At 44.0% G+C, this 24,293-nt stretch overlaps 1 protein-coding gene across 1 annotated transcript in view; it reads right to left on the bottom strand.

Moving 5' to 3' along the window:
* The window catches only part of LOC106572677 (tyrosine-protein kinase receptor Tie-2), a 121,632-nt gene that overhangs the window by 2,835 nt on the left and 94,504 nt on the right, over window positions 1-24,293 (bottom strand). Inside the window, exons 14-22 of the mRNA XM_045694105.1 lie at window positions 23,718-23,799; window positions 22,154-22,252; window positions 17,636-17,733; window positions 17,184-17,421; window positions 14,913-15,073; window positions 6,705-6,918; window positions 6,492-6,602; window positions 2,890-3,080; window positions 97-210 (exon numbers count right to left, since the gene is read on the bottom strand). Of these exons, the coding sequence (XP_045550061.1) occupies window positions 97-210; window positions 2,890-3,080; window positions 6,492-6,602; window positions 6,705-6,918; window positions 14,913-15,073; window positions 17,184-17,421; window positions 17,636-17,733; window positions 22,154-22,252; window positions 23,718-23,799 (1,308 nt within the window). The remainder of the gene's footprint in view (window positions 1-96; window positions 211-2,889; window positions 3,081-6,491; window positions 6,603-6,704; window positions 6,919-14,912; window positions 15,074-17,183; window positions 17,422-17,635; window positions 17,734-22,153; window positions 22,253-23,717; window positions 23,800-24,293) is intronic.

The raw sequence follows: 24,293 nt of genomic DNA on the forward strand, positions 1-24,293 counted from the left end.
GCCTTGGCGTGTCCCCCTCCCCAACTGGAAGCTAGGCTAGGTGACACCTTGGTGATTCACGATGACATTAAGTTTGTCAGCTTCGGAGACTCTTACCATAGTCTTCTTCACGTAGACCTCTTGTCCTCTGGAGAGGCCAAAGTCGGCTATCTTGGCCACAAAGTTGTCTCCCACCAGGATGTTTCTGGCTGCCAGGTCTCTGTGGATGAACTAGAATTGACAAAAGATCTGGTCAGATTATACAACTCACACAAATAAATCCTCTGTGCAATACCCTTTTGGGATGTGATGACTAAAAGCACGCACTCTGGGGTCTGAACCACAGAGAAACACTCCTGTCTCTGGGGTCTGAACCATACTAACCTAGCCTGGTACCACAGAGAGGCACTGACCTAGCCTGGTACCACAGAACGACACTGACCTAGCCTGGTACCACAGAGAGGCACTGACCTAGCCTGGTACCACAGAGAGGCACTGACCTAGCCTGGTACCACAGAGAGGCACTGACCTAGCCTGGTACCACAGAGAGGCACTGACCTAGCCTGGTACCACAGAGAGACACTGACCTAGCCTGGTACCACAGAGAGGCACTGACCTAGCCTGGTACCACAGAGAGACACTGACCTAGCCTGGTACCACAGAGAGGCACTGACCTAGCCTGGTACCACAGAGAGACACTGACCTAGCCTGGTACCACAGAGAGGCACTGACCTAGCCTGGTACCACAGAGAGGCACTGACCTAGCCTGGTACCACAGAGAGACACTGACCTAGCCTGGTACCACAGAGAGGCACTGACCTAGCCTGGTACCACAGAGAGACACTGACCTAGCCTGGTACCACAGAGAGGCACTGACCTAGCCTGGTACCACAGAGAGGCACTGACCTAGCCTGGTACCACAGAACCACACTGACCTAGCCTGGTACCACAGAGAGACACTGACCTAGCCTTGTACCACAGAACCACACTGACCTAGCCTGGTACCACCGAGAGACACTGACCTAGCCTGGTACCACAGAGAGACACTGACCTAGCCTGGTACCACAGAACCACACTGACCTAGCCTGGTACCACAGAGAGGCACTGACCTAGCCTGGTACCACAGAACCACACTGACCTAGCCTGGTACCATAGAGAGACACTGACCTAGCCTGGTACCACAGAACCACACTGACCTAGCCTGGTACCACAGAGAGACACTGACCTAGCTTGGTACCACAGAACCACACTGACCTAGCCTGGTACCACAGAGAGGCACTGACCTAGCCTGGTACCACAGAGAGACACTGACCTAGCCTGGTACCACAGAACCACACTGACCTAGCCTGGTACCACAGAGAGGCACTGACCTAGCCTGGTACCACAGAGAGGCACTGACCTAGCCTGGTACCACAGAGAGGCACTGACCTAGCCTGGTACCACAGAGAGACACTGACCTAGCCTGGTACCACAGAACCACACTGACCTAGCCTGGTACCACAGAGAGACACTGACCTAGCCTGGTACCACAGAGAGGCACTGACCTAGCCTGGTACCACAGAGAGGACTGACCTAGCCTGGTACCACAGAACCACACTGACCTAGCCTGGTACCACAGAGAGACACTGACCTAGCCTGGTACCACAGAGAGACACTGACCTAGCCTGGTACCACAGAGAGATACTGACCTAGTCTGGTACCACAGAACCACACTGACCTAGCTTGGTACCACAGAGAGACACTGACCTAGCTTGGTACCACAGAGAGACACTGACCTAGTCTGGTACCACAGAGAGGCACTGACCTAGCCTGGTACCACAGAGAGGCACTGACCTAGCCTGGTACCACAGAACCACACTGACCTAGCCTGGTACCACATAGAGACACTGACCTAGCCTGGTACCACAGAGAGGCACTGACCTAGCCTGGTACCATAGAGAGACACTGACCTAGCCTGGTACCACAGAGAGGCACTGACCTAGCCTGGTACCACAGAACCACACTGACCTAGCCTGGTACCACAGAGAGATACTGACCTAGCCTGGTACCACACCAAGTCACAATAAGTGACAGAAGTTGGCAAGAGAGTCCAGCCGATGTGAAATGGCTAGCTACTTATCGGTGCTCACTAGTAGCATTCAGTCAGTGAAGTCACCTCCTTTGAGATCTAGAATTAAATGTTTTCCTTGCTTTGCAAAAAAAAACGTGGCTTTTGTGGAGTGACAGGTAACGATGCCTTGTACTGACCTGTTTCTGAGCCAGGTAGTCCATGCCCCGGGCCACGTCTTCGGTACTGACCTGTTTCTGAGCCAGGTAGTCCATGCCCCGGGCCACGTCTTCGGTACTGACCTGTTTCTGAGCCAGGTAGTCCATGCCCCGGGCCACGTCTTCGGTACTGACCTGTTTCTGAGCCAGGTAGTCCATTCCCCGGGCCACGTCTTCAGTACTGACCTGTTTCTGAGCCAGGTAGTCCATGCCCCGGGCCACGTCTTCGGTACTGACCTGTTTCTGAGCCAGGTAGTCCATGCCCCGGGCCACGTCTTCGGTACTGACCTGTTTCTGAGCCAGGTAGTCCATGCCCCGGGCCACGTCTTCGGTACTGACCTGTTTCTGAGCCAGGTAGTCCATGCCCCGGGCCACGTCTTCGGTACTGACCTGTTTCTGAGCCAGGTAGTCCATGCCCCGGGCCACGTCTTCGGTACTGACCTGTTTCTGAGCCAGGTAGTCCATGCCCCGGGCCACGTCTTCGGTACTGACCTGTTTCTGAGCCAGGTAGTCCATGCCCCGGGCCACGTCTTCAGTACTGACCTGTTTCTGAGCCAGGTAGTCCATGCCCCGGGCCACGTCTTCGGTACTGACCTGTTTCTGAGCCAGGTAGTCCATGCCCCGGGCCACGTCTTCGGTACTGACCTGTTTCTGAGCCAGGTAGTCCATGCCTCGGGCCACGTCTGCAGCAAAGTGGAGCAGCTGTTGAGAGGTGAGGGTGGAGGCGGTGCTGTTAGCGATAGCGAAGGCCGGGTCAGTCTCCAACACTCTGCTCTTCCTCAGGAAGTCCAACAGGTTGCCGTGAGGGGCGAACTCTATGGCCAAGTACAGATAGCCTGTAACAGAAAACAGGATTAACGATGGAATCAGTTCATAGTACTCTATGACCAGGTAATAGAATCAGTTCATAGTACTCTATGACCAGGTAATAGAATCAGTTCATAGTACTCTATGACCAGGTAATAGAATCACTTCATAGTACTCTATGACCAGGTAATAGAATCACTTCATAGTACTCTATGACCAGGTAATATAATCAGTTCATAGTACTCTATGACCAGGTAATAGAATCAGTTCATAGTACTCTATGACCAGGTAATAGAATCACTTCATAGTACTCTATGACCAGGTAATAGAATCAGTTCATAGTACTCTATGACCAGGTAATATAATCAGTTCATAGTACTCTATGACCAGGTAATAGAATCACTTCATAGTACTCTATGACCAGGTAATAGAATCACTTCATAGTACTCTATGACCAGGTAATAGAATCAGTTCATAGTACTCTATGACCAGGTAATAGAATCAGTTCATAGTACTCTATGACCAGGTAATAGAATCAGTTCATAGTACTCTATGACCAGGTACAGATACTTCTCTCTGTCTTCATTGCATTGTCCCCCCACCCCCCATATTTATATTTCAGTATACAAGAACACTTTGGTTTGTTGTTATATTACCTCTGTGTTCACAGGCTCCCAGTAGGTTGATGATGTTATATTACCTCTGTGTTCACAGGCTCCCAGTAGGTTGATGTTATATTACCTCTGTGTTCACAGGCTCCCAGTAGGTAGATGATGTTATATTACCTCTGTGTTCACAGGCTCCCAGTAGGTTGATGTTATATTACCTCTGTGTTCACAGGCTCCCAGTAGGTTGATGATGTTATATTACCTCTGTGTTCACAGGCTCCCAGTAGGTTGATGTTATATTACCTCTGTGTTCACAGGCTCCCAGTAGGTAGATGATGTTATATTACCTCTGTGTTCACAGGCTCCCAGTAGGTAGATGATGTTATATTACCTCTGTGTTCACAGGCTCCCAGTAGGTAGATGATGTTATATTACCTCTGTGTTCACAGGCTCCCAGTAGGTTGATGATATATTACCTCTGTGTTCACAGGCTCCCAGTAGGTAGATGATGTTATATTACCTCTGTGTTCACAGGCTCCCAGTAGGTAGATTATGTTATATTACCTCTGTGTTCACAGGCTCCCAGTAAGTAGATGATGTTATATTACCTCTGTGTTCACAGGCTCCCAGTAGGTTGATGATATATTACCTCTGTGTTCACAGGCTCCCAGTAGGTAGATGATGTTATATTACCTCTGTGTTCACAGGCTCCCAGTAGGTAGATGATGTTATATTACCTCTGTGTTCACAGGCTCCCAGTAGGTAGATGATGTTATATTACCTCTGTGTTCACAGCCTCCCAGTAGGTAGATGATGTTATATTACCTCTGTGTTCACAGGCTCCCAGTAGGTTGATGATATATTACCTCTGTGTTCACAGGCTCCCAGTAGGTTGATGTTATATTACCTCTGTGTTCACAGGCTCCCAGTAGGTTGATGTTATATTACCTCTGTGTTCACAGGCTCCCAGTAGGTTGATGTTATATTACCTCTGTGTTCACAGGCTCCCAGTAGGTAGATGATGTTATATTACCTCTGTGTTCACAGGCTCCCAGTAGGTAGATGATGTTATATTACCTCTGTGTTCACAGGCTCCCAGTAGGTTGATGATGTTATATTACCTCTGTGTTCACAGGCTCCCAGTAGGTAGATGATGTTATATTACCTCTGTGTTCACAGGCTCCCAGTAGGTTGATGATGTTATATTACCTCTGTGTTCACAGGCTCCCAGTAGGTAGATGATGTTATATTACCTCTGTGTTCACAGGCTCCCAGTAGGTTGATGATGTTATATTACCTCTGTGTTCACAGGCTCCCAGTAGGTAGATGATGTTATATTACCTCTGTGTTCACAGGCTCCCAGTAGGTTGATGTTATATTACCTCTGTGTTCACAGGCTCCCAGTAGGTAGATGATGTTATATTACCTCTGTGTTCACAGGCTCCCAGTAGGTTGATGATGTTATATTACCTCTGTGTTCACAGGCTCCCAGTAGGTTGATGTTATATTACCTCTGTGTTCACAGGCTCCCAGTAGGTAGATGATGTTATATTACCTCTGTGTTCACAGGCTCCCAGTAGGTTGATGTTATATTACCTCTGTGTTCACAGGCTCCCAGTAGGTAGATGATGTTATATTACCTCTGTGTTCACAGGCTCCCAGTAGGTTGATGATGTTATATTACCTCTGTGTTCACAGGCTCCCAGTAGGTTGATGTTATATTACCTCTGTGTTCACAGGCTCCCAGTAGGTTGATGTTATATTACCTCTGTGTTCACAGGCTCCCAGTAGGATGATGTTATATTACCTCTGTGTTCACAGGCTCCCAGTAGGTTGATGATATATTACCTCTGTGTTCACAGGCTCCCAGTAGGTAGATGATGTTATATTACCTCTGTGTTCACAGGCTCCCAGTAGGTTGATGATATATTACCTCTGTGTTCACAGGCTCCCAGTAGGTAGATGATGTTATATTACCTCTGTGTTCACAGGCTCCCAGTAGGTTGATGATGTTATATTACCTCTGTGTTCACAGGCTCCCAGTAGGTTGATGTTATATTACCTCTGTGTTCACAGGCTCCCAGTAGGTAGATGATGTTATATTACCTCTGTGTTCACAGGCTCCCAGTAGGTTGATGTTATATTACCTCTGTGTTCACAGGCTCCCAGTAGGTAGATGATGTTATATTACCTCTGTGTTCACAGGCTCCCAGTAGGTAGATGTTATATTACCTCTGTGTTCACAGGCTCCCAGTAGGTTGATGATATATTACCTCTGTGTTCACAGGCTCCCAGTAGGTTGATGATGTTATATTACCTCTGTGTTCACAGGCTCCCAGTAGGTTGATGTTATATTACCTCTGTGTTCACAGGCTCCCAGTAGGTTGATGTTATATTACCTCTGTGTTCACAGGCTCCCAGTAGGAGATGATGTTATATTACCTCTGTGTTCACAGGCTCCCAGTAGGTTGATGATGTTATATTACCTCTGTGTTCACAGGCTCCCAGTAGGTAGATGATGTTATATTACCTCTGTGTTCACAGGCTCCCAGTAGGTAGATGATGATATATTACCTCTGTGTTCACAGGCTCCCAGTAGGTAGATGATGTTATATTACCTCTGTGTTCACAGGCTCCCAGTAGGTAGATGATGTTATATTACCTCTGTGTTCACAGGCTCCCAGTAGGTTGATGATATATTACCTCTGTGTTCACAGGCTCCCAGTAGGTTGATGATGTTATATTACCTCTGTGTTCACAGGCTCCCAGTAGGTAGATGATGTTATATTACCTCTGTGTTCACAGGCTCCCAGTAGGTTGATGATATATTACCTCTGTGTTCACAGGCTCCCAGTAGGTTGATGATATTGGGGTGATGGCCCAGTTTACACAGGACCTCCAGCTCCCCTGCAAAGTCCCTGTGGTCGTCTTTAGAGGCATACTCTGTTAAATATAATGAGATAGTGAGACATTCAATCTATCTACTGAGACATTCAATCTATTCATTCATTCATTCATTCATCCATTTATTAATTCAAGGAGCACCTTTCATTCGTTTAATTGCAGCGTCCATCCTCAACCCGTCCTTCTTGATGCGAGCTTTGATCACCTGGCCAAAGTTTCCCTCTCCGATGACGTCCTGGAACTTGATGTCGCTCCACTCCAGGGTGGGGTAGGCCACGGACTGCTCTGGGTTCTTATGTTTCCTGCTGGGCAGGTTGAGAGAACCAGAACTGAACTGGACCACTGGCTCCTCTCTCTACAAATGGAAAAGAAAATCAGAAATTGTTCTAGAACTGTTGCGCTCATCCATATATCTGTGTTTGGAAAGTGTATTGAAGCAATACAGATGTAGCATAGAATACTGCCCTCTACAGCTAACATCTCTTCCACAATAGAATACTGCCCTCCTCCATTAACATCTCCTCCACAATAGAATACTGCCCTCCTATAGCTAACATCTCCTCCACAATAGATTACTGCCCTCTATAGCTAACGTCTCCTCCACAATAGATTACTGCCCTCTATAGCTAACATCTCCTCCACAATAGAATACTGCCCTCTATAGCTAACATCTCCTCCACAATAGATTACTGCCCTCCTCCACTAACATCTCCTCCACAATAGAATACTGCCCTCTATAGCTAACGTCTCCTCCACAATAGAATACTGCCCTCTATAGCTAACATCTCCTCCACAATAGATTACTGCCCTCTATAGCTAACGTCTCCTCCACAATAGAATACTGCCCTCCTCCACTAACATCTCCTCCACAATAGATTACTGCCCTCTATAGCTAACATCTACTCCACAATAGAATACTGCCCTCCTCCACTAACATCACCTCCACAATAGAATACTGCCCTCTATAGCTAACATCTCCTCCACAATAGATTACTGCCCTCTATAGCTAACATCTCCTCCACAATAGAATACTGCCCTCTATAGCTAACATCTCCTCCACAATAGAATACTGCCCTCTATAGCTAACGTCTCCTCCACAATAGAATACTGCCCTCTATAGCTAACATCTCCTCCACAATAGATTACTGCCCTCTATAGCTAACATCTCCTCCACAATAGATTACTGCCCTCTATAGCTAACGTCTCCTCCACAATAGAATACTGCCCTCTATAGCTAACGTCTCCTCCACAATACAATACTGCCCTCTATAGCTAACATCTCCTCCACAATAGAATACTGCCCTCTATAGCTAACGTCTCCTCCACAATAGAATACTGCCCTCCTCCACTAACATCTCCTCCACAATAGATTACTGCCCTCTATAGCTAACATCTCCTCCACAATAGAATACTGCCCTCTATAGCTAACATCTCCTCCACAATAGAATACTGCCCTCCTCCACTAACATCTCCTCCACAATAGATTACTGCCCTCTATAGCTAACATCTCCTCCACAATAGATTACTGCCCTCTATAGCTAACGTCTCCTCCACAATAGAATACTGCCCTCCTCCACTAACATCTACTCTACAATAGATTACTGCCCTCTATAGCTAACGTCTCCTCCACAATAGATTACTGCCCTCTATAGCTAACGTCTCCTCCACAATAGATTACTGCCCTCTATAGCTAACGTCTCCTCCACAATAGAATACTGCCCTCCTCCACTAACATCTCCTCCACAATAGATTACTGCCCTCCTCCACTAACATCTCCTCCACAATAGAATACTGCCCTCTATAGCTAACATCTCCTCCACAATAGATTACTGCCCTCTATAGCTAACATCTCCTCCACAATAGATTACTGCCCTCTATAGCTAACATCTCCTCCACAATAGATTACTGCCCTCTATAGCTAACATCTCCTCCACAATAGATTACTGTCCTCTATAGCTAACATCTCCTCCACAATAGATTACTGCCCACTATAGCTAACATCTCCTCTACAATAGATTACTGCCCTCTATAGCTAACATCTCCTCCACAATAGATTACTACCCTCTATAGCTAACATCTCCTCCACAATAGATTACTGCCCTCTATAGCTAACATCTCCTCCACAATAGAATACTGCCCTCCTCCACTAACATCTCCTCCACAATAGATTACTGCCCTCTATAGCTAACATCTCCTCCACAATAGAATACTGCCCTCTATAGCTAACATCTCCTCCACAATAGAATACTGCCCTCTATAGCTAACATCTCCTCCACAATAGATTACTGCCCTCTATAGCTAACATCTCCTCCACAATAGATTACTGCCCTCTATAGCTAACATCTCCTCCACAATAGATTACTGCCCTCTATAGCTAACATCTCCTCCACAATAGAATACTGCCCTCCTCCACTAACATCTCCTCCACAATAGATTACTGCCCTCCTCCACTAACATCTCCTCCACAATAGAATACTGCCCTCTATAGCTAACATCTCCTCCACAATAGAATACTGCCCTCTATAGCTAACATCTCCTCCACAATAGAATACTGCCCTCCTCCACTAACATCTCCTCCACAATAGATTACTGCCCTCTATAGCTAACATCTCCTCCACAATAGATTACTGCCCTCTATAGCTAACATCTCCTCCACAATAGAATACTGCCCTCTATAGCTAACATCTCCTCCACAATAGAATACTGCCCTCTATAGCTAACATCTCCTCCACAATAGAATACTGCCCTCCTCCACTAACATCTCCTCCACAATAGAATACTGCCCTCTATAGCTAACATCTCCTCCACAATAGATTACTGCCCTCTATAGCTAACATCTCCTCCACAATAGATTACTGCCCTCTATAGCTAACATCTCCTCCACAATAGATTACTGCCCTCTATAGCTAACGTCTCCTCCACAATAGATTACTGCCCTCTATAGCTAACATCTCCTCCACAATAGAATACTGCCCTCTATAGCTAACATCTCCTCCACAATAGAATACTGCCCTCTATAGCTAACGTCTCCTCCACAATAGAATACTGCCCTCTATAGCTAACATCTCCTCCACAATAGAATACTGCCCTCCTCCACTAACATCTCCTCCACAATAGAATACTGCCCTCTATAGCTAACGTCTCCTCCACAATAGATTACTGCCCTCTATAGCTAACATCTCCTCCACAATAGAATACTGCCCTCTATAGCTAACATCTCCTCCACAATAGAATACTGCCCTCTATAGCTAACATCTCCTCCACAATAGATTACTGCCCTCTATAGCTAACATCTCCTCCACAATAGATTACTGCCCTCTATAGCTAACATCTCCTCCACAATAGATTACTGCCCTCTATAGCTAACATCTCCTCCACAATAGATTACTGCCCTCTATAGCTAACATCTCCTCCACAATAGATTACTGCCCTCTATAGCTAACATCTCCTCCACAATAGAATACTGCCCTCCTCCACTAACATCTCCTCCACAATAGAATACTGCCCTCTATAGCTAACATCTCCTCCACAATAGAATACTGCCCTCCTCCACTAACGTCTCCTCCACAATAGAATACTGCCCTCTATAGCTAACGTCTCCTCCACAATAGAATACTGCCCTCTATTGCTAACATCTCCTCCACAATAGATTACTGCCCTCTATAGCTAACATCTCCTCCACAATAGAATACTGCCCTCTATAGCTAACATCTCCTCCACAATAGAATACTGCCCTCCTCCACTAACATCTCCTCCACAATAGAATACTGCCCTCTATAGCTAACGTCTCCTCCACAATAGATTACTGCCCTCTATAGCTAACGTCTCCTCCACAATAGAATACTGCCCTCCTCCACTAACATCTCCTCCACAATAGATTACTGCCCTCTATAGCTAACGTCTCCTCCACAATAGATTACTGCCCTCTATAGCTAACGTCTCCTCCACAATAGATTACTGCCCTCTATAGCTAACATCTCCTCCACAATAGATTACTGCCCTCCTCCACTAACATCTCCTCCACAATAGATTACTGCCCTCTATAGCTAACGTCTCCTCCACAATAGATTACTGCCCTCCTCCACTAACATCTCCTCCACAATAGATTACTGCCCTCCTCCACTAACGTCTCCTCCACAATAGATTACTGCCCTCTATAGCTAACGTCTCCTCCACAATAGATTACTGCCCTCTATAGCTAACATCTCCTCCACAATAGAATACTGCCCTCCTCCACTAACGTCTCCTCCACAATAGATTACTGCCCTCTATAGCTAACATCTCCTCCACAATAGATTACTGCCCTCCTCCACTAACGTCTCCTCCACAATAGATTACTGCCCTCTATAGCTAACATCTCCTCCACAATAGAATACTGCCCTCTATAGCTAACGTCTCCTCCACAATAGATTACTGCCCTCTATAGCTAACGTCTCCTCCACAATAGATTACTGCCCTCTATAGCTAACATCGCCTCCACAATAGATTACTGCCCTCTATAGCTAACATCTCCTCCACAATAGATTACTGCCCTCTATAGCTAACGTCTCCTCCAGAATAGATTACTGCCCTCTATAGCTAACATCTCCTCCACAATAGAATACTGCCCTCTATAGCTAACATCTCCTCCACAATAGATTACTGCCCTCTATAGCTAACGTCTCCTCCACAATAGAATACTGCCCTCCTCCACTAACATCTCCTCCACAATAGAATACTGCCCTCTATAGCTAACGTCTCCTGCACAATAGAATACTGCCCTCTATAGCTAACGTCTCCTCCACAATAGATTACTGCCCTCTATAGCTAACGTCTCCTGCACAATAGAATACTGCCCTCTATAGCTAACATCTCCTCCACAATAGATTACTGCCCTCTATAGCTAACGTCTCCTCCACAATAGATTACTGCCCTCTATAGCTAACATCTCCTCCAGAATAGAATACTGCCCTCCTCCACTAACATCTCCTCCACAATAGAATACTGCCCTCTATAGCTAACGTCTCCTCCACAATAGATTACTGCCCTCTATAGCTAACATCTCCTCCACAATAGATTACTGCCCTCCTCCACTAACATCTCCTCCACAATAGAACACTGCCCTCTATAGCTAACATCTCCTCCACAATAGAACACTGCCCTCTATAGCTAACATCTCCTCCACAATAGAACACTGCCCTCTATAGCTAACGTCTCCACCACAATAGAATACTGCCCTCTATAGCTAACGTCTCCTCCACAATAGAATACTGCCCTCTATAGCTAACATCTCCTCCACAATAGAATACTGCCCTCTATAGCTAACATCTCCTCCACAATAGATTACTGCCCTCTATAGCTAACGTCTCCTCCACAATAGAATACTGCCCTCTATAGCTAACATCTCCTCCACAATAGATTACTGCCCTCCTCCACTAACATCTCCTCCACAATAGATTACTGCCCTCTATAGCTAACATCTCCTCCACAATAGAATACTGCCCTCTATAGCTAACGTCTCCTCCACAATAGATTACTGCCCTCTATAGCTAACGTCTCCTCCACAATAGATTACTGCCCTCCTCCACTAACATCTCCTCCACAATAGATTACTGCCCTCTATAGCTAACATCTCCTCCACAATAGAATACTGCCCTCTATAGCTAACATCTCCTCCACAATAGAATACTGCCCTCTATAGCTAACGTCTCCTCCACAATAGAATACTGCCCTCTATAGCTAACATCTCCTCCACAATAGATTACTGCCCTCTATAGCTAACGTCTCCTCCACAATAGAATACTGCCCTCTATAGCTAACGTCTCCTCCACAATAGATTACTGCCCTCTATAGCTAACATCTCCTCCACAATAGAATACTGCCCTCTATAGCTAACGTCTCCTCCACAATAGATTACTGCCCTCTATAGCTAACATCTCCTCCACAATAGATTACTGCCCTCTATAGCTAACATCTCCTCCACAATAGATTACTGCCCTCTATAGCTAACATCTCCTCCACAATAGAATACTGCCCTCTATAGCTAACGTCTCCTCCACAATAGAATACTGCCCTCTATAGCTAACATCTCCTCCACAATAGATTACTGCCCTCTATAGCTAACATCTCCTCCACAATAGATTACTGCCCTCTATAGCTAACGTCTCCTCCACAATAGAATACTGCCCTCTATAGCTAACGTCTCCTCCACAATAGATTACTGCCCTCTATAGCTAACATCTCCTCCACAATAGATTACTGCCCTCTATAGCTAACATCTCCTCCACAATAGATTACTGCCCTCTATAGCTAACATCTCCTCCACAATAGATTACTGCCCTCTATAGCTAACATCTCCTCCACAATAGATTACTGCCCTCTATAGCTAACATCTCCTCCACAATAGAATACTGCCCTCTATAGCTAACGTCTCCTCCACAATAGAATACTGCCCTCTATAGCTAACATCTCCTCCACAATAGATTACTGCCCTCTATAGCTAACATCTCCTCCACAATAGATTACTGCCCTCTATAGCTAACATCTCCTCCACAATAGATTACTGCCCTCCTCCACTAACGTCTCCTCCACAATAGAATACTGCCCTCTATAGCTAACATCTCCTCCACAATAGAATACTGCCCTCTATAGCTAACGTCTCCTCCACAATAGATTACTGCCCTCCTCCACTAACGTCTCCTCCACAATAGATTACTGCCCTCCTCCACTAACATCTCCTCCACAATAGAATACTGCCCTCTATAGCTAACATCTCCTCCACAATAGATTACTGCCCTCCTCCACTAACATCTCCTCCACAATAGAATACTGCCCTCTATAGCTAACATCTCCTCCACAATAGAATACTGCCCTCTATAGCTAACATCTCCTCCACAATAGATTACTGCCCTCCTCCACTAACGTCTCCTCCACAATAGATTACTGCCCTCTATAGCTAACGTCTCCTCCACAATAGATTACTGCCCTCCTCCACTAACATCTCCTCCACAATAGATTACTGCCCTCCTCCACTAACGTCTCCTCCACAATAGATTACTGCCCTCTATAGCTAACGTCTCCTCCACAATAGATTACTGCCCTCCTCCACTAACGTCTCCTCCACAATAGATTACTGCCCTCTATAGCTAACGTCTCCTCCACAATAGATTACTGCCCTCCTCCACTAACATCTCCTCCACAATAGAATACTGCCCTCTATAGCTAACGTCTCCTCCACAATAGAATACTGCCCTCTATAGCTAACATCTCCTCCACAATAGATTACTGCCCTCTATAGCTAACATCTCCTCCACAATAGAATACTGCCCTCTATAGCTAACATCTCCTCCACAATAGAATACTGCCCTCTATAGCTAACATCTCCTCCACAATAGATTACTGCCCTCTATAGCTAACGTCTCCTCCACAATAGATTACTGCCCTCTATAGCTAACATCTCCTCCACAATAGAATACTGCCCTCTATAGCTAACGTCTCCTCCACAATAGATTACTGCCCTCTATAGCTAACATCTCCTCCACAATAGAATACTGCCCTCTATAGCTAACATCTCCTCCACAATAGAATACTGCCCTCCTCCACTAACATCTCTTCCACAATAGATTACTGCCCTCTATAGCTAACGTCTCCTCCACAATAGATTACTGCCCTCTATAGCTAACATCTCCTCCACAATAGAATACTGCCCTCTATAGCTAACATCTCCTCCACAATAGATTACTGCCCTTCTCCACTAACATCTCCTCCACAATAGATTACTGCCCTCTATAGCTAACATCTCCTCCACAATAGATTACTGCCCTCTATAGCTAACGTCTCCTCCACAATAGAATACTGCCCTCTATAGCTAACGTCTCCTCCACAATAGATTACTGCCCTCTATAGCTAACATCTCCTCCACAATAGATTACTGCCCTCCTCCACTAACATCTCCTCCACAATAGATTACTGCCCTCTATAGCTAACATCTCCTCCACAATAGAATACTGCCCTCTATAGCTAACATCTCCTCCACAATAGATTACTGCCCTCTATAGCTAACATCTCCTCCACAATAGATTACTGCCCTCTATAGCTAACATCTCCTCCACAATAGATTACTGCCCTCTATAGCTAACGTCTCCTCCACAATAGAATACTGCCCTCCTCCACTAACATCTCCTCCACAATAGATTACTGCCCTCTATAGCTAACATCTCCTCCACAATAGAATACTGCCCTCTATAGCTAACATCTCCTCCACTAACTTCTCCTCCACAATGTAACTGCTTCGTGAGGGTTCTCCTCTGTGTTCATGTATTGACATTACGGGCAGCACTAAAAAGAGAGTCAGGCCGACCCAGAACTCACCACTATATTCTGGAAGGCCTGGACCATGCGTCGCTGGACGGTGGCTCTCTTCAGCTGCAGGACGATACAGAAGGCCACCAGGATGGTGATGCAGGTCATGCCAGCTGAACCCAGGATGGCATAGAACAGCATGTTACCCTCGCTGCCAAGGCCAGCCAGACCTGGAGGAGGAGGAGGAGGAGGAGGAGGAGGAGGAGGAGGAAGAGGAGGAGGAGGAGGAGGAGGAGGAGGAGGAGGAAGAGGAGAGGACAATATGTTTCAAACACTGTGTATGCACATCCACTAACTTGGCTCAAAGCTTCGTGCGGGTTAAACCTGATGAAGACCCTTTTGGGTCGAAACGTTGCACAATTATCAGTGGGAGTATTCATCAGCGTGCGGGTGTCTTGCTTTAGGGGAAATATGTTGGCTACTGTCATGGGTTGTGAAATCTTACTACGTTATCCCTAGTTGTGTCACATTGAGAAAGTTTTAATCCTGGTACCCAGAAGCAAATTTTGCACGCTTGTCAGCTATGTGATTTATAGCATTTTGTCTGGTTATTAGAAGGTAATCTGAACTAAGCAGGGGGGTGGATGGTGGATTGAGGGGTTTTGTGGGTAATTTACAGGAGCTCTGCTGCTTCATGGGGGGGGATAGAGTGAGCGTTTTGGGTCATGGTCGTCGCGAGGTAGTGTGATAACTAATGTCAGGAGCTCTGCTGTGGTGTCATGGTTCAGAGGAGGGTGTGATGTTTCTCAACAGGAGAGGACAGAGTCATGTAGGGGGTGGACGGAGTCTAGGCTGTGGTATGGTGTGTAACTTACGGAAGCTCTCCTGTGGCATAATGGGCTTGAGAGGTATCTGAGGTTTTAGTGGTAACTAACTTACAGGTGTGATGTATTGTGGGTAACTAACTTACAGGTGTGATGTATTGTGGGTAACTAACTGACAGGTGTGATGTATTGTGGGTAACTAACTTACAGGTGTGATGTATTGTGGGTAACTTACTGACAGGTGTGATGTATTGTGGGTAACTAACTTACAGGTGTGATGTATTGTGGGTAACTTACTGACAGGTGTGATGTATTGTGGGTAACTAACTGACAGGTGTGATGTATTGTGGGTAACTTACAGGTGTGATGTATTGTGGGTAACTAACTGACAGGTGTGATGTATTGTGGGTAACTAACTTACAGGTGTGATGTATTGTGGGTAACTAACTGACAGGTGTGATGTATTGTGGGTAACTAACTGACAGGTGTGATGTATTGTGGGTAACTAACTGACAGGTGTGATGTATTGTGGGTAACTAACTGACAGGTGTGATGTATTGTGGGTAACTAACTGACAGGTGTGATGTATTGTGGGTAACTTACTTGCAGGTGTGATGTATTGTGGGTAACTAACTGACAGGTGTGATGTATTGTGGGTAACTTACAGGTGTGATGTATTGTGGGTAACTAACTGACAGGTGTGATGTATTGTGGGTAACTAACTTACAGGTGTGATGTATTGTGGGTAACTAACTTACAGGTGTGATGTATTGTGGGTAACTTACTGACAGGTGTGATGTATTGTGGGTAACTTACTTACAGGTGTGATGTATTGTGGGTAACTAACTGACAGGTGTGATATATTGTGGGTAACTTACAGGTGTGATGTATTGTGGGTAACTAACTGACAGGTGTGATGTATTGTGGGTAACTAACTGACAGGTGTGATGTATTGTGGGTAACTAACTGACAGGTGTGATGTATTGTGGGTAACTAACTGACAGGTGTGATGTATTGTGGGTAACTAACTGACAGGTGTGATGTATTGTGGGTAACTAACTGACAGGTGTGATGTATTGTGGGTAACTAACTAACAGGTGTGATGTATTGTGGGTAACTTACTTACAGGTGTGATGTACTGTGAGCAGGGCCTAAAATTGACATTTTTGGTCCACCAGCCATACTTCCATTCGTTTGTATGGGTTACCTTCAGATGAGTCTCTTGACACAGCCAGGCAGTGTCACAGCGTAAGATGAAAATACATTGAAAACATCTACTGCAGTATTTATTTTATTATTAATGTGATCATACTTGATAAAAATGTGAATGAAATGCTCTCACTGTGGAACACTGACCACATGCCAACGTGGCTGGGGAAATAGACATCTTACCACACCAATGGCAAAATCGACCCGCAATTTACAGGTGGTGGTTGTTAATTCTAGGCCCTGACTGGGAGGGGGGGGGGGGTGTAACTAATTTCCAGGTGTAAGGTATTGTGGGTAACTAACTTACGAGAGTTCTCCTGCAGCGTCATGGTCCGGAGGGGGATCTGAGGTTTCTCTAGACCCTCCCCCATGTTGTTCTTGGACCAGAACTCCACCACGTACGGAGTGTCAGGTTTCAGACCGCGCAGCTGGAACTGCATCTGATTGGCTGCCCGCTGCCCTGGCCCCTCCCCCTGCTGCGGAACGTTGATCTCTGCCAGCTGGCTGTAGTCGGCCATGGCGTTGTCTTGGAAACGCAGCATCACCTAAGGAGCACAATGGAAATAAGTAACGCTCCTCAAGGATATGTAACTTTTTTATAATTGAATTTTATTTGAAAAAAAAAAACCTTGCTACTTTATTATGCTAAATCCTTGATAGCTGTTTTAAAAGTGTGGAATAGCGTTTCTGACTGGAGAGGCTTTATATGCATTTTAATAATTTAAATAAATACATTCAATCAACCAATCAATGAATGACCTTGGAAATGGAGTGACCCTCGACCAGAGACCAGGTAATGATGGCTGAGGTGTCGGTGATGTTACAGCTCCTGATGTTGGACGGGGCCGGGGGCAACTCTGGTAGAACAGACAGGATAGCATGGGATAGACACCAGAGAGCATATAGGATAGACACCAGAAAGGATATAGTATAGACACCAGAGAGGATATAGGATAGACACCAGAGAGGATATAGGATAGGATAGACACCAGAGAGGATATAGGATAGGTTAGACACCAGAAAGGATATAGGATAGGTTAGACACCAGAATGGATATAGGATATAGGATAGGTTAGACACCGGAGGGTATATAGGATAGGATAGACACCAGAGAGGATATAGGATAGGTTAGACACCAGAGAGGATATAGTATAGGATAGACACCAGAGAGGATATAGGATAGGTTAGACACCAGAGAGGCTATAGTATAGGATAGACACCAGAGAGGATATAGGATAGGTTAGACACCAGAGAGGATATAGGATAGACACCAGAGAGGATATAGGATAGGATAGACACCAGAGAGGATATAGGATAGACACCAGAAAGGATATAGGATAGGACAGACACCAGAGAGGATATAGGATAGACACCAGAAAGGATATAGGATAGGTTAGTGATAAGGAAATCATATAATAAAGGTAAATGAATAAAGAATCCCTCCCTGAAACGTAACTGATTAGTAATTAGTAGATATGTAGCATGTGTGATGAATAATTAAAGTACTAAACGTAAGTCCCATAAGGTCTAGTGGAGGCCCGGGAGGAAGAGAAACATGTGTGTGTTAGTGGGCCTAAGGGAACTGTAGACATGTGTGTGTGACCCGACCTGAAGAGGCTTGGAAGAAACAGGGAGTAGCCTTCAAGGTTCCTCTAATCTCGGGGGAAAGGAACAGGCAGCGCTGGGTAGTGATTAACAGTGGTGAGAAGTCCGGGGAGGGATACAACTCACCTACTGTTCGTGTGTATGGATGTGCGTAGGATATCTATTGTTTGTGTGGAGGTATGTGCGTAAGAGGGGAGGGAGCATAAAATGAACTTCTTTGTGTAATGTACTTCAGAACATTCACTGAATAAACTGTAGAGACCTTTTGCAGAAAGCTGAGTCCTTGCCTAATTATTCTTTACAAACCTTGGGAATTAGCCAAGGCTTATTGATTGTTAATTATTATCATTGGGATAGAAAAATTCCCGTGACAGTTAGACACCGGAGAGGATATAGGATAGGATAGACACCAGAGGGTATATAGGATAGGATAGACACCAGAGAAGATATAGGATAGGATAGACACCAGAGGGTATATAGGATAGGATAGACACCAGAGAAGATATAGGATAGGATAGACACCAGAGAGGATATAGGATAGGATAGACACCAGAGAGGATATAGGATAGACACCAGAGAGGATATAGTATAGGGTAGACACCAGAGAAGATATAGGATAGGATATACACCGGCGAAGATATAGGATAGACACCAGAGTGTCATAATCCGTGTGTGTAGGTGGCAGGGAAGTCAGGCGCAGGAGAAACCAAAGTGGTTAAAAAATGGAGTATTTATTAACAAAACTAACTCCAAAACCAACGTAGGAAAATAATCTGGGTAAACAAATAACCCGTCGCACACCAATACGTCAACAACACGTACATAACATAACAAACAATCACCGACAAGGACATGAGGGGGAACAGAGGGTTAAATACACAACATGTCATTAATGGGATTGGAACCAGGTGTGATGTAAGACAAGACAAAACCAATGGATAATGAAAAACTGATCAATGGTGGTTAGAAGACCGGTGACGTCGATCGCCGAGCACCACCCGAACAAGGAGGGGCATCGACTTCGGTAGAAGTCGTGACACAGAGAGGATATAGGATAGACACCAGAGAGGATATAGGATAGGATAGACACCAGAGAGGATATAGGATAGGATAGACACCAGAGAGGATATAGGATAGACACCAGAGAGGATATAGTATAGGGTAGACACCAGAGAAGATATAGGATAGGATATACACCAGAGAGGATATAGGATAGACACCAGAGAGGATATAGGATAGGATAGACACCAGAGAAGATATAGGATAGGATATACACCAGAGAGGATATAGTTAAGCAATAAGGCCCGTGGTACAGTATATGGCCAATATACCACGGCTAAGGGCTGTTCTTACATACGACGCATCACAGAGTGCCTGGATACAGCCCTTAACCGTGGTATATTGGCCATATACCACAAACCCCCGAGGTGCCGTATTGCTATTATAAACTGGTTACCAACCTAATTAGAACAGTAAAAATACATGTTTAGTCATAGCCGTGGTATAACGTCTGATATCCCATGGTTGTCAGCCAATCAGCATTCAGGGCTCGAACCACCCAGTTTTTAATATAGTATAGACACCAGAGAGGATATAGTATAGTATAGACACCACTGAGGATATAGTATAGTATAGACACCACTGAGGATATAGTATAGTATAGTATAGACACCAGATACGATAGTATAATATAGACACCATAGAGGATATAGTATAGTATAGTATAGACCCCAGAGATTATATAGGATATTATAATATAGACACCATAGAGGATATAGGATAGTATAATATAGACACCATAGAGGATATAGGATAGTATAATATAGACACCATAGAGGATATAGGATAGTATAGTATAGACACCATAGAGGATATAGGATATACTATAGTATAGACACCATAGAGGATATAGGATAGTATAGTATAGACACCATAGAGGATATAGGATAGTATAATATAGACACCATAGAGGATATAGGATAGTATAGTATAGACACCATAGAGGATATAGGATAGTATAATATAGGCACCATAGAGGATATAGGATATACTATAGTATAGACACCATAGAGGATATAGGATAGTATAGTATAATATAGACACAATAGAGGATATAGGATAGTATAGACACCAGAGATTATATAGTATAGTATAGACACCAGAGAGGATATAGGATAGGATAGTAGGGCCATGTCTGGATGAGCCTGCAGGAAGGGTACCACATGTGGGAGGAGGATGTCTTCCCTGTAACGCACAGCGTTGAGATTGTCTGCAATGACAACAAGCTCAGTCCGATGATGCTGTGACACACCGCCCCAGACCATGACGGACCCTCCACCTCTAAATCGATCCCACTCCAGAGTACAGACCTCGGTGTAACGCTTATTCCTTCAACGATAAATGCGAATCCGACCATCACCCCTGGTGAGACACTTTATGCCAGTCGAGCGACGGTGGGTTTGTGCCCATGGGCGACGTTGTTGCCAGTGATGTCTGGTGAGGACCTGCCTTACAACAGGCCTACAAGCCCTCAGTCCAGCCTCTCTCAGCCTGTTGCGGACAGTCTGAGCACTGATGGAGGGATTGTGCATTCCTGGTGTAACTCGGACAGTTGTTGTTGCCATCCTGTACCTGTCCCGCAGGTGTGATGTTTGGATGTACCAACATTGCAATTTATTGCCCTGGCCACATCTGCAGTCCTCATGTCTCCTTGCAGCATGCCTAAGGCACGTTCACGCAGATGAGCAGGGACCCTGGGCATCTCTCTTTTGGTGTTTTTCAGAGTCAGTTGAAAGGCCTCTTTAGTGTCCTAAGTTTTCATAACTGTGACCTTTATTGCCTACCGTCTGTAAGCTGTTAGTGTCTTAACGACCGTTCCACAGGTGCATGTTCATTAATTGTTTCAGGTTCATTGAACAAGCATGGGAAACAGTGTTTAAACCCTTTACAATGAAGATCTGTGAAGTTATTTGGATTTTTATTAATTGTCTTTGAAAGACCAGGGTCCTGAAAAAGGGACGTTTCTTTTTTTGCTGAGTTTAGTATCGTATAGTATTGACACCAGTGAGAATAGTATTGACACCAGTGAGAATAGTATTGACACCAGAGAGGATATAGTATAGACACCAGAGATGACAGTATACTACAGACACCAGAGAGGATATAGTGTAGTATTGACACCAGCGAGGATAGTATACTATCCTCTCTGGTGTCTATAGTATACTATCCTCTCTGGTGTCTATAGTATACTATTCTATATTATACTATTCTATCTATCTTATAGTTCTGTGAGCTTGTGTGGCCTACCACTTCGCGGCTGAGCCGTTGTTGCTTCTAGACGTTTCCACTTCACAATAACAGCACTTACAGTTGACCGGGGGCAGCTCTAGCAGGACAGAAATACGACACACTGACTTGTTGGAAAGGTGGCATCCTATGACGGTGCCACGTTGAATGTCACTGAGCTCTTCAGTAAAGCCATTCTACTGCCAATGTTTGTCTATGAAGATTGCATGGCTGTGTGCTCAATTTTATACACCTGTCAGCAACAGCTGTGGCTGAAATAACAGAATCCACTAATTTGAAGGGGTGTCCACATACCTTTGTATATATATATATAGTGTGAGAGAACAGACTTAAGTGTTCCCCAGCTACTGTCCTCCCAGGTCTTACCGTTGCTGAGTGTCCATGCAAAGACAGGCTGGATGTGTTGTCCCACTGACACCGTCATCATCCTCACCCTGCACTCATACTTGTGTCTGGGCTTCAGCTCTGTCAGAAAACAACAAACCCATTACATTACTGTCCTAAAAACGTGATGTAAATGCATGACAATATCAGAGTACACTATATCAGTTCAGTAAATTCATGACAATATTAGAGTACACTATATCAGTACAGTAAATTCATGACAGTATTAGAGTACACTATATCAGTACAGTAAATTCATGGCAATATTAGAGTACACTATATCAGTACAGTAAAATTCATGACAATATTAGAGTACACTATATCAGTACAGTAAATTCATGACAATATTAGAGTACACTATATCAGTACAGTAAATTCATGGCAATATTAGAGTACACTATATCAGTACAGTAAAATTCATGACAATATCAGAGTACACTATATCAGTTCAGTAAATTCATGACAATATCAGAGTACACTATATCAGTACAGTACATTCATGACAATATCAGAGTACACTATATCAGTTCAGTAAATTCATGACAATATTAGAGTACACTATATCAGTACAGTAAAATTCATGACAATATTAGAGTACACTATATCAGTTCAGTAAATTCATGACAATATTAGAGTACACTATATCAGTTCAGTAAATTCATGACAATATTAGAGTACACTATATCAGTACAGTAAATTCATGACAATATTAGAGTACACTATATCAGTTCAGTAAATTCATGACAATATTAGAGTACACTATATCAGTACAGTAAATGCATGACAATATTAGAGTACACTATATCAGTACAGTAAATTCATGACAATATCAGAGTACACTATATCAGTACAGTAAAATTCATGACAATATTAGAGTACACTATATCAGTACAGTAAATTCATGACAATATTACAGTACACTATATCAGTTCAGTAAATTCATGACAATATCAGAGTACACTATATCAGTTCAGTAAATTCATGACAATATTAGAGTACACTATATCAGTACAGTACATTCATGACAATATTAGAGTACACTATATCAGTACAGTAAAATTCATGACAATATTAGAGTACACTATATCAGTACAGTAAATTCATGACAATATTACAGTACACTATATCAGTTCAGTAAATTCATGACAATATTAGAGTACACTATATCAGTACAGTAAAATTCATGACAATATTAGAGTACACTATATCAGTACAGTAAATTCATGACAATATTAGAGTACACTATATCAGTACAGTAAATTCATGACAATATCAGAGTACACTATATCAGTACAGTAAATTCATGACAATATTAGAGTACACTATATCAGTACAGTAAATTCATGACAATATTAGAGTACACTATATCAGTACAGTAAATGCATGACAATATTAGAGTACACTATATCAGTACAGTACATTCATGGCAATATCAGAGTACACTATATCAGTTCAGTAAATTCATGACAATATTAGAGTACACTATATCAGTACAGTAAATTCATGACAATATTAGAGTACACTATATCAGTACAGTCCTCCTCACCTGTCAGCTGGACGCCTGTCAAGTTGGAGGGGATCTGGTAAATCTTCACATTCCCAGGGTCAGAGCTCGGAACACATTCCACCTGAGAATGGAATCATTTTTTATTTATTTTTATTTCACCTTTATTTAACCAGGTAGGCAAGTTGAGAACAAGTCCTTTATTTAACCAGGTAAACTAGTTGAGAACAAGTCCTTTATTTAACCAGGTAGGCAAGTTGAGAACAAGTCCTTTATTTAACCAGGTAGACCAGTTGAGAACAAGTTCTCATTTACAATTGCGACCTGGCCAAGATAAAGCAAAGCAGTTCGACAACATACAACAACACAGAGTTACACATGGAGTAAAACAAACATACAGTCAATAATACAGTAGAAAAATAAGTCTATATACAATGTGAGCAAATGAGGTGAGATAAGGGAGGTAAAGGCAACAAAAAGGCCATGGTGGCAAAGTAAATACAATATAGCAAGTAAAACACTGGAATGGTAGATTTGTAGTGGAAGAAAGTGCAAAGTTGAAATAGAAATAATGGGGTGCAAAGGAGCAAAATAGATAAATATAAATATACATCATGT

This window comes from Salmo salar, chromosome ssa01 (assembly GCF_905237065.1).
Source record: "Salmo salar chromosome ssa01, Ssal_v3.1, whole genome shotgun sequence".
Classification (NCBI taxonomy): Eukaryota; Metazoa; Chordata; class Actinopteri; order Salmoniformes; family Salmonidae; genus Salmo; species Salmo salar.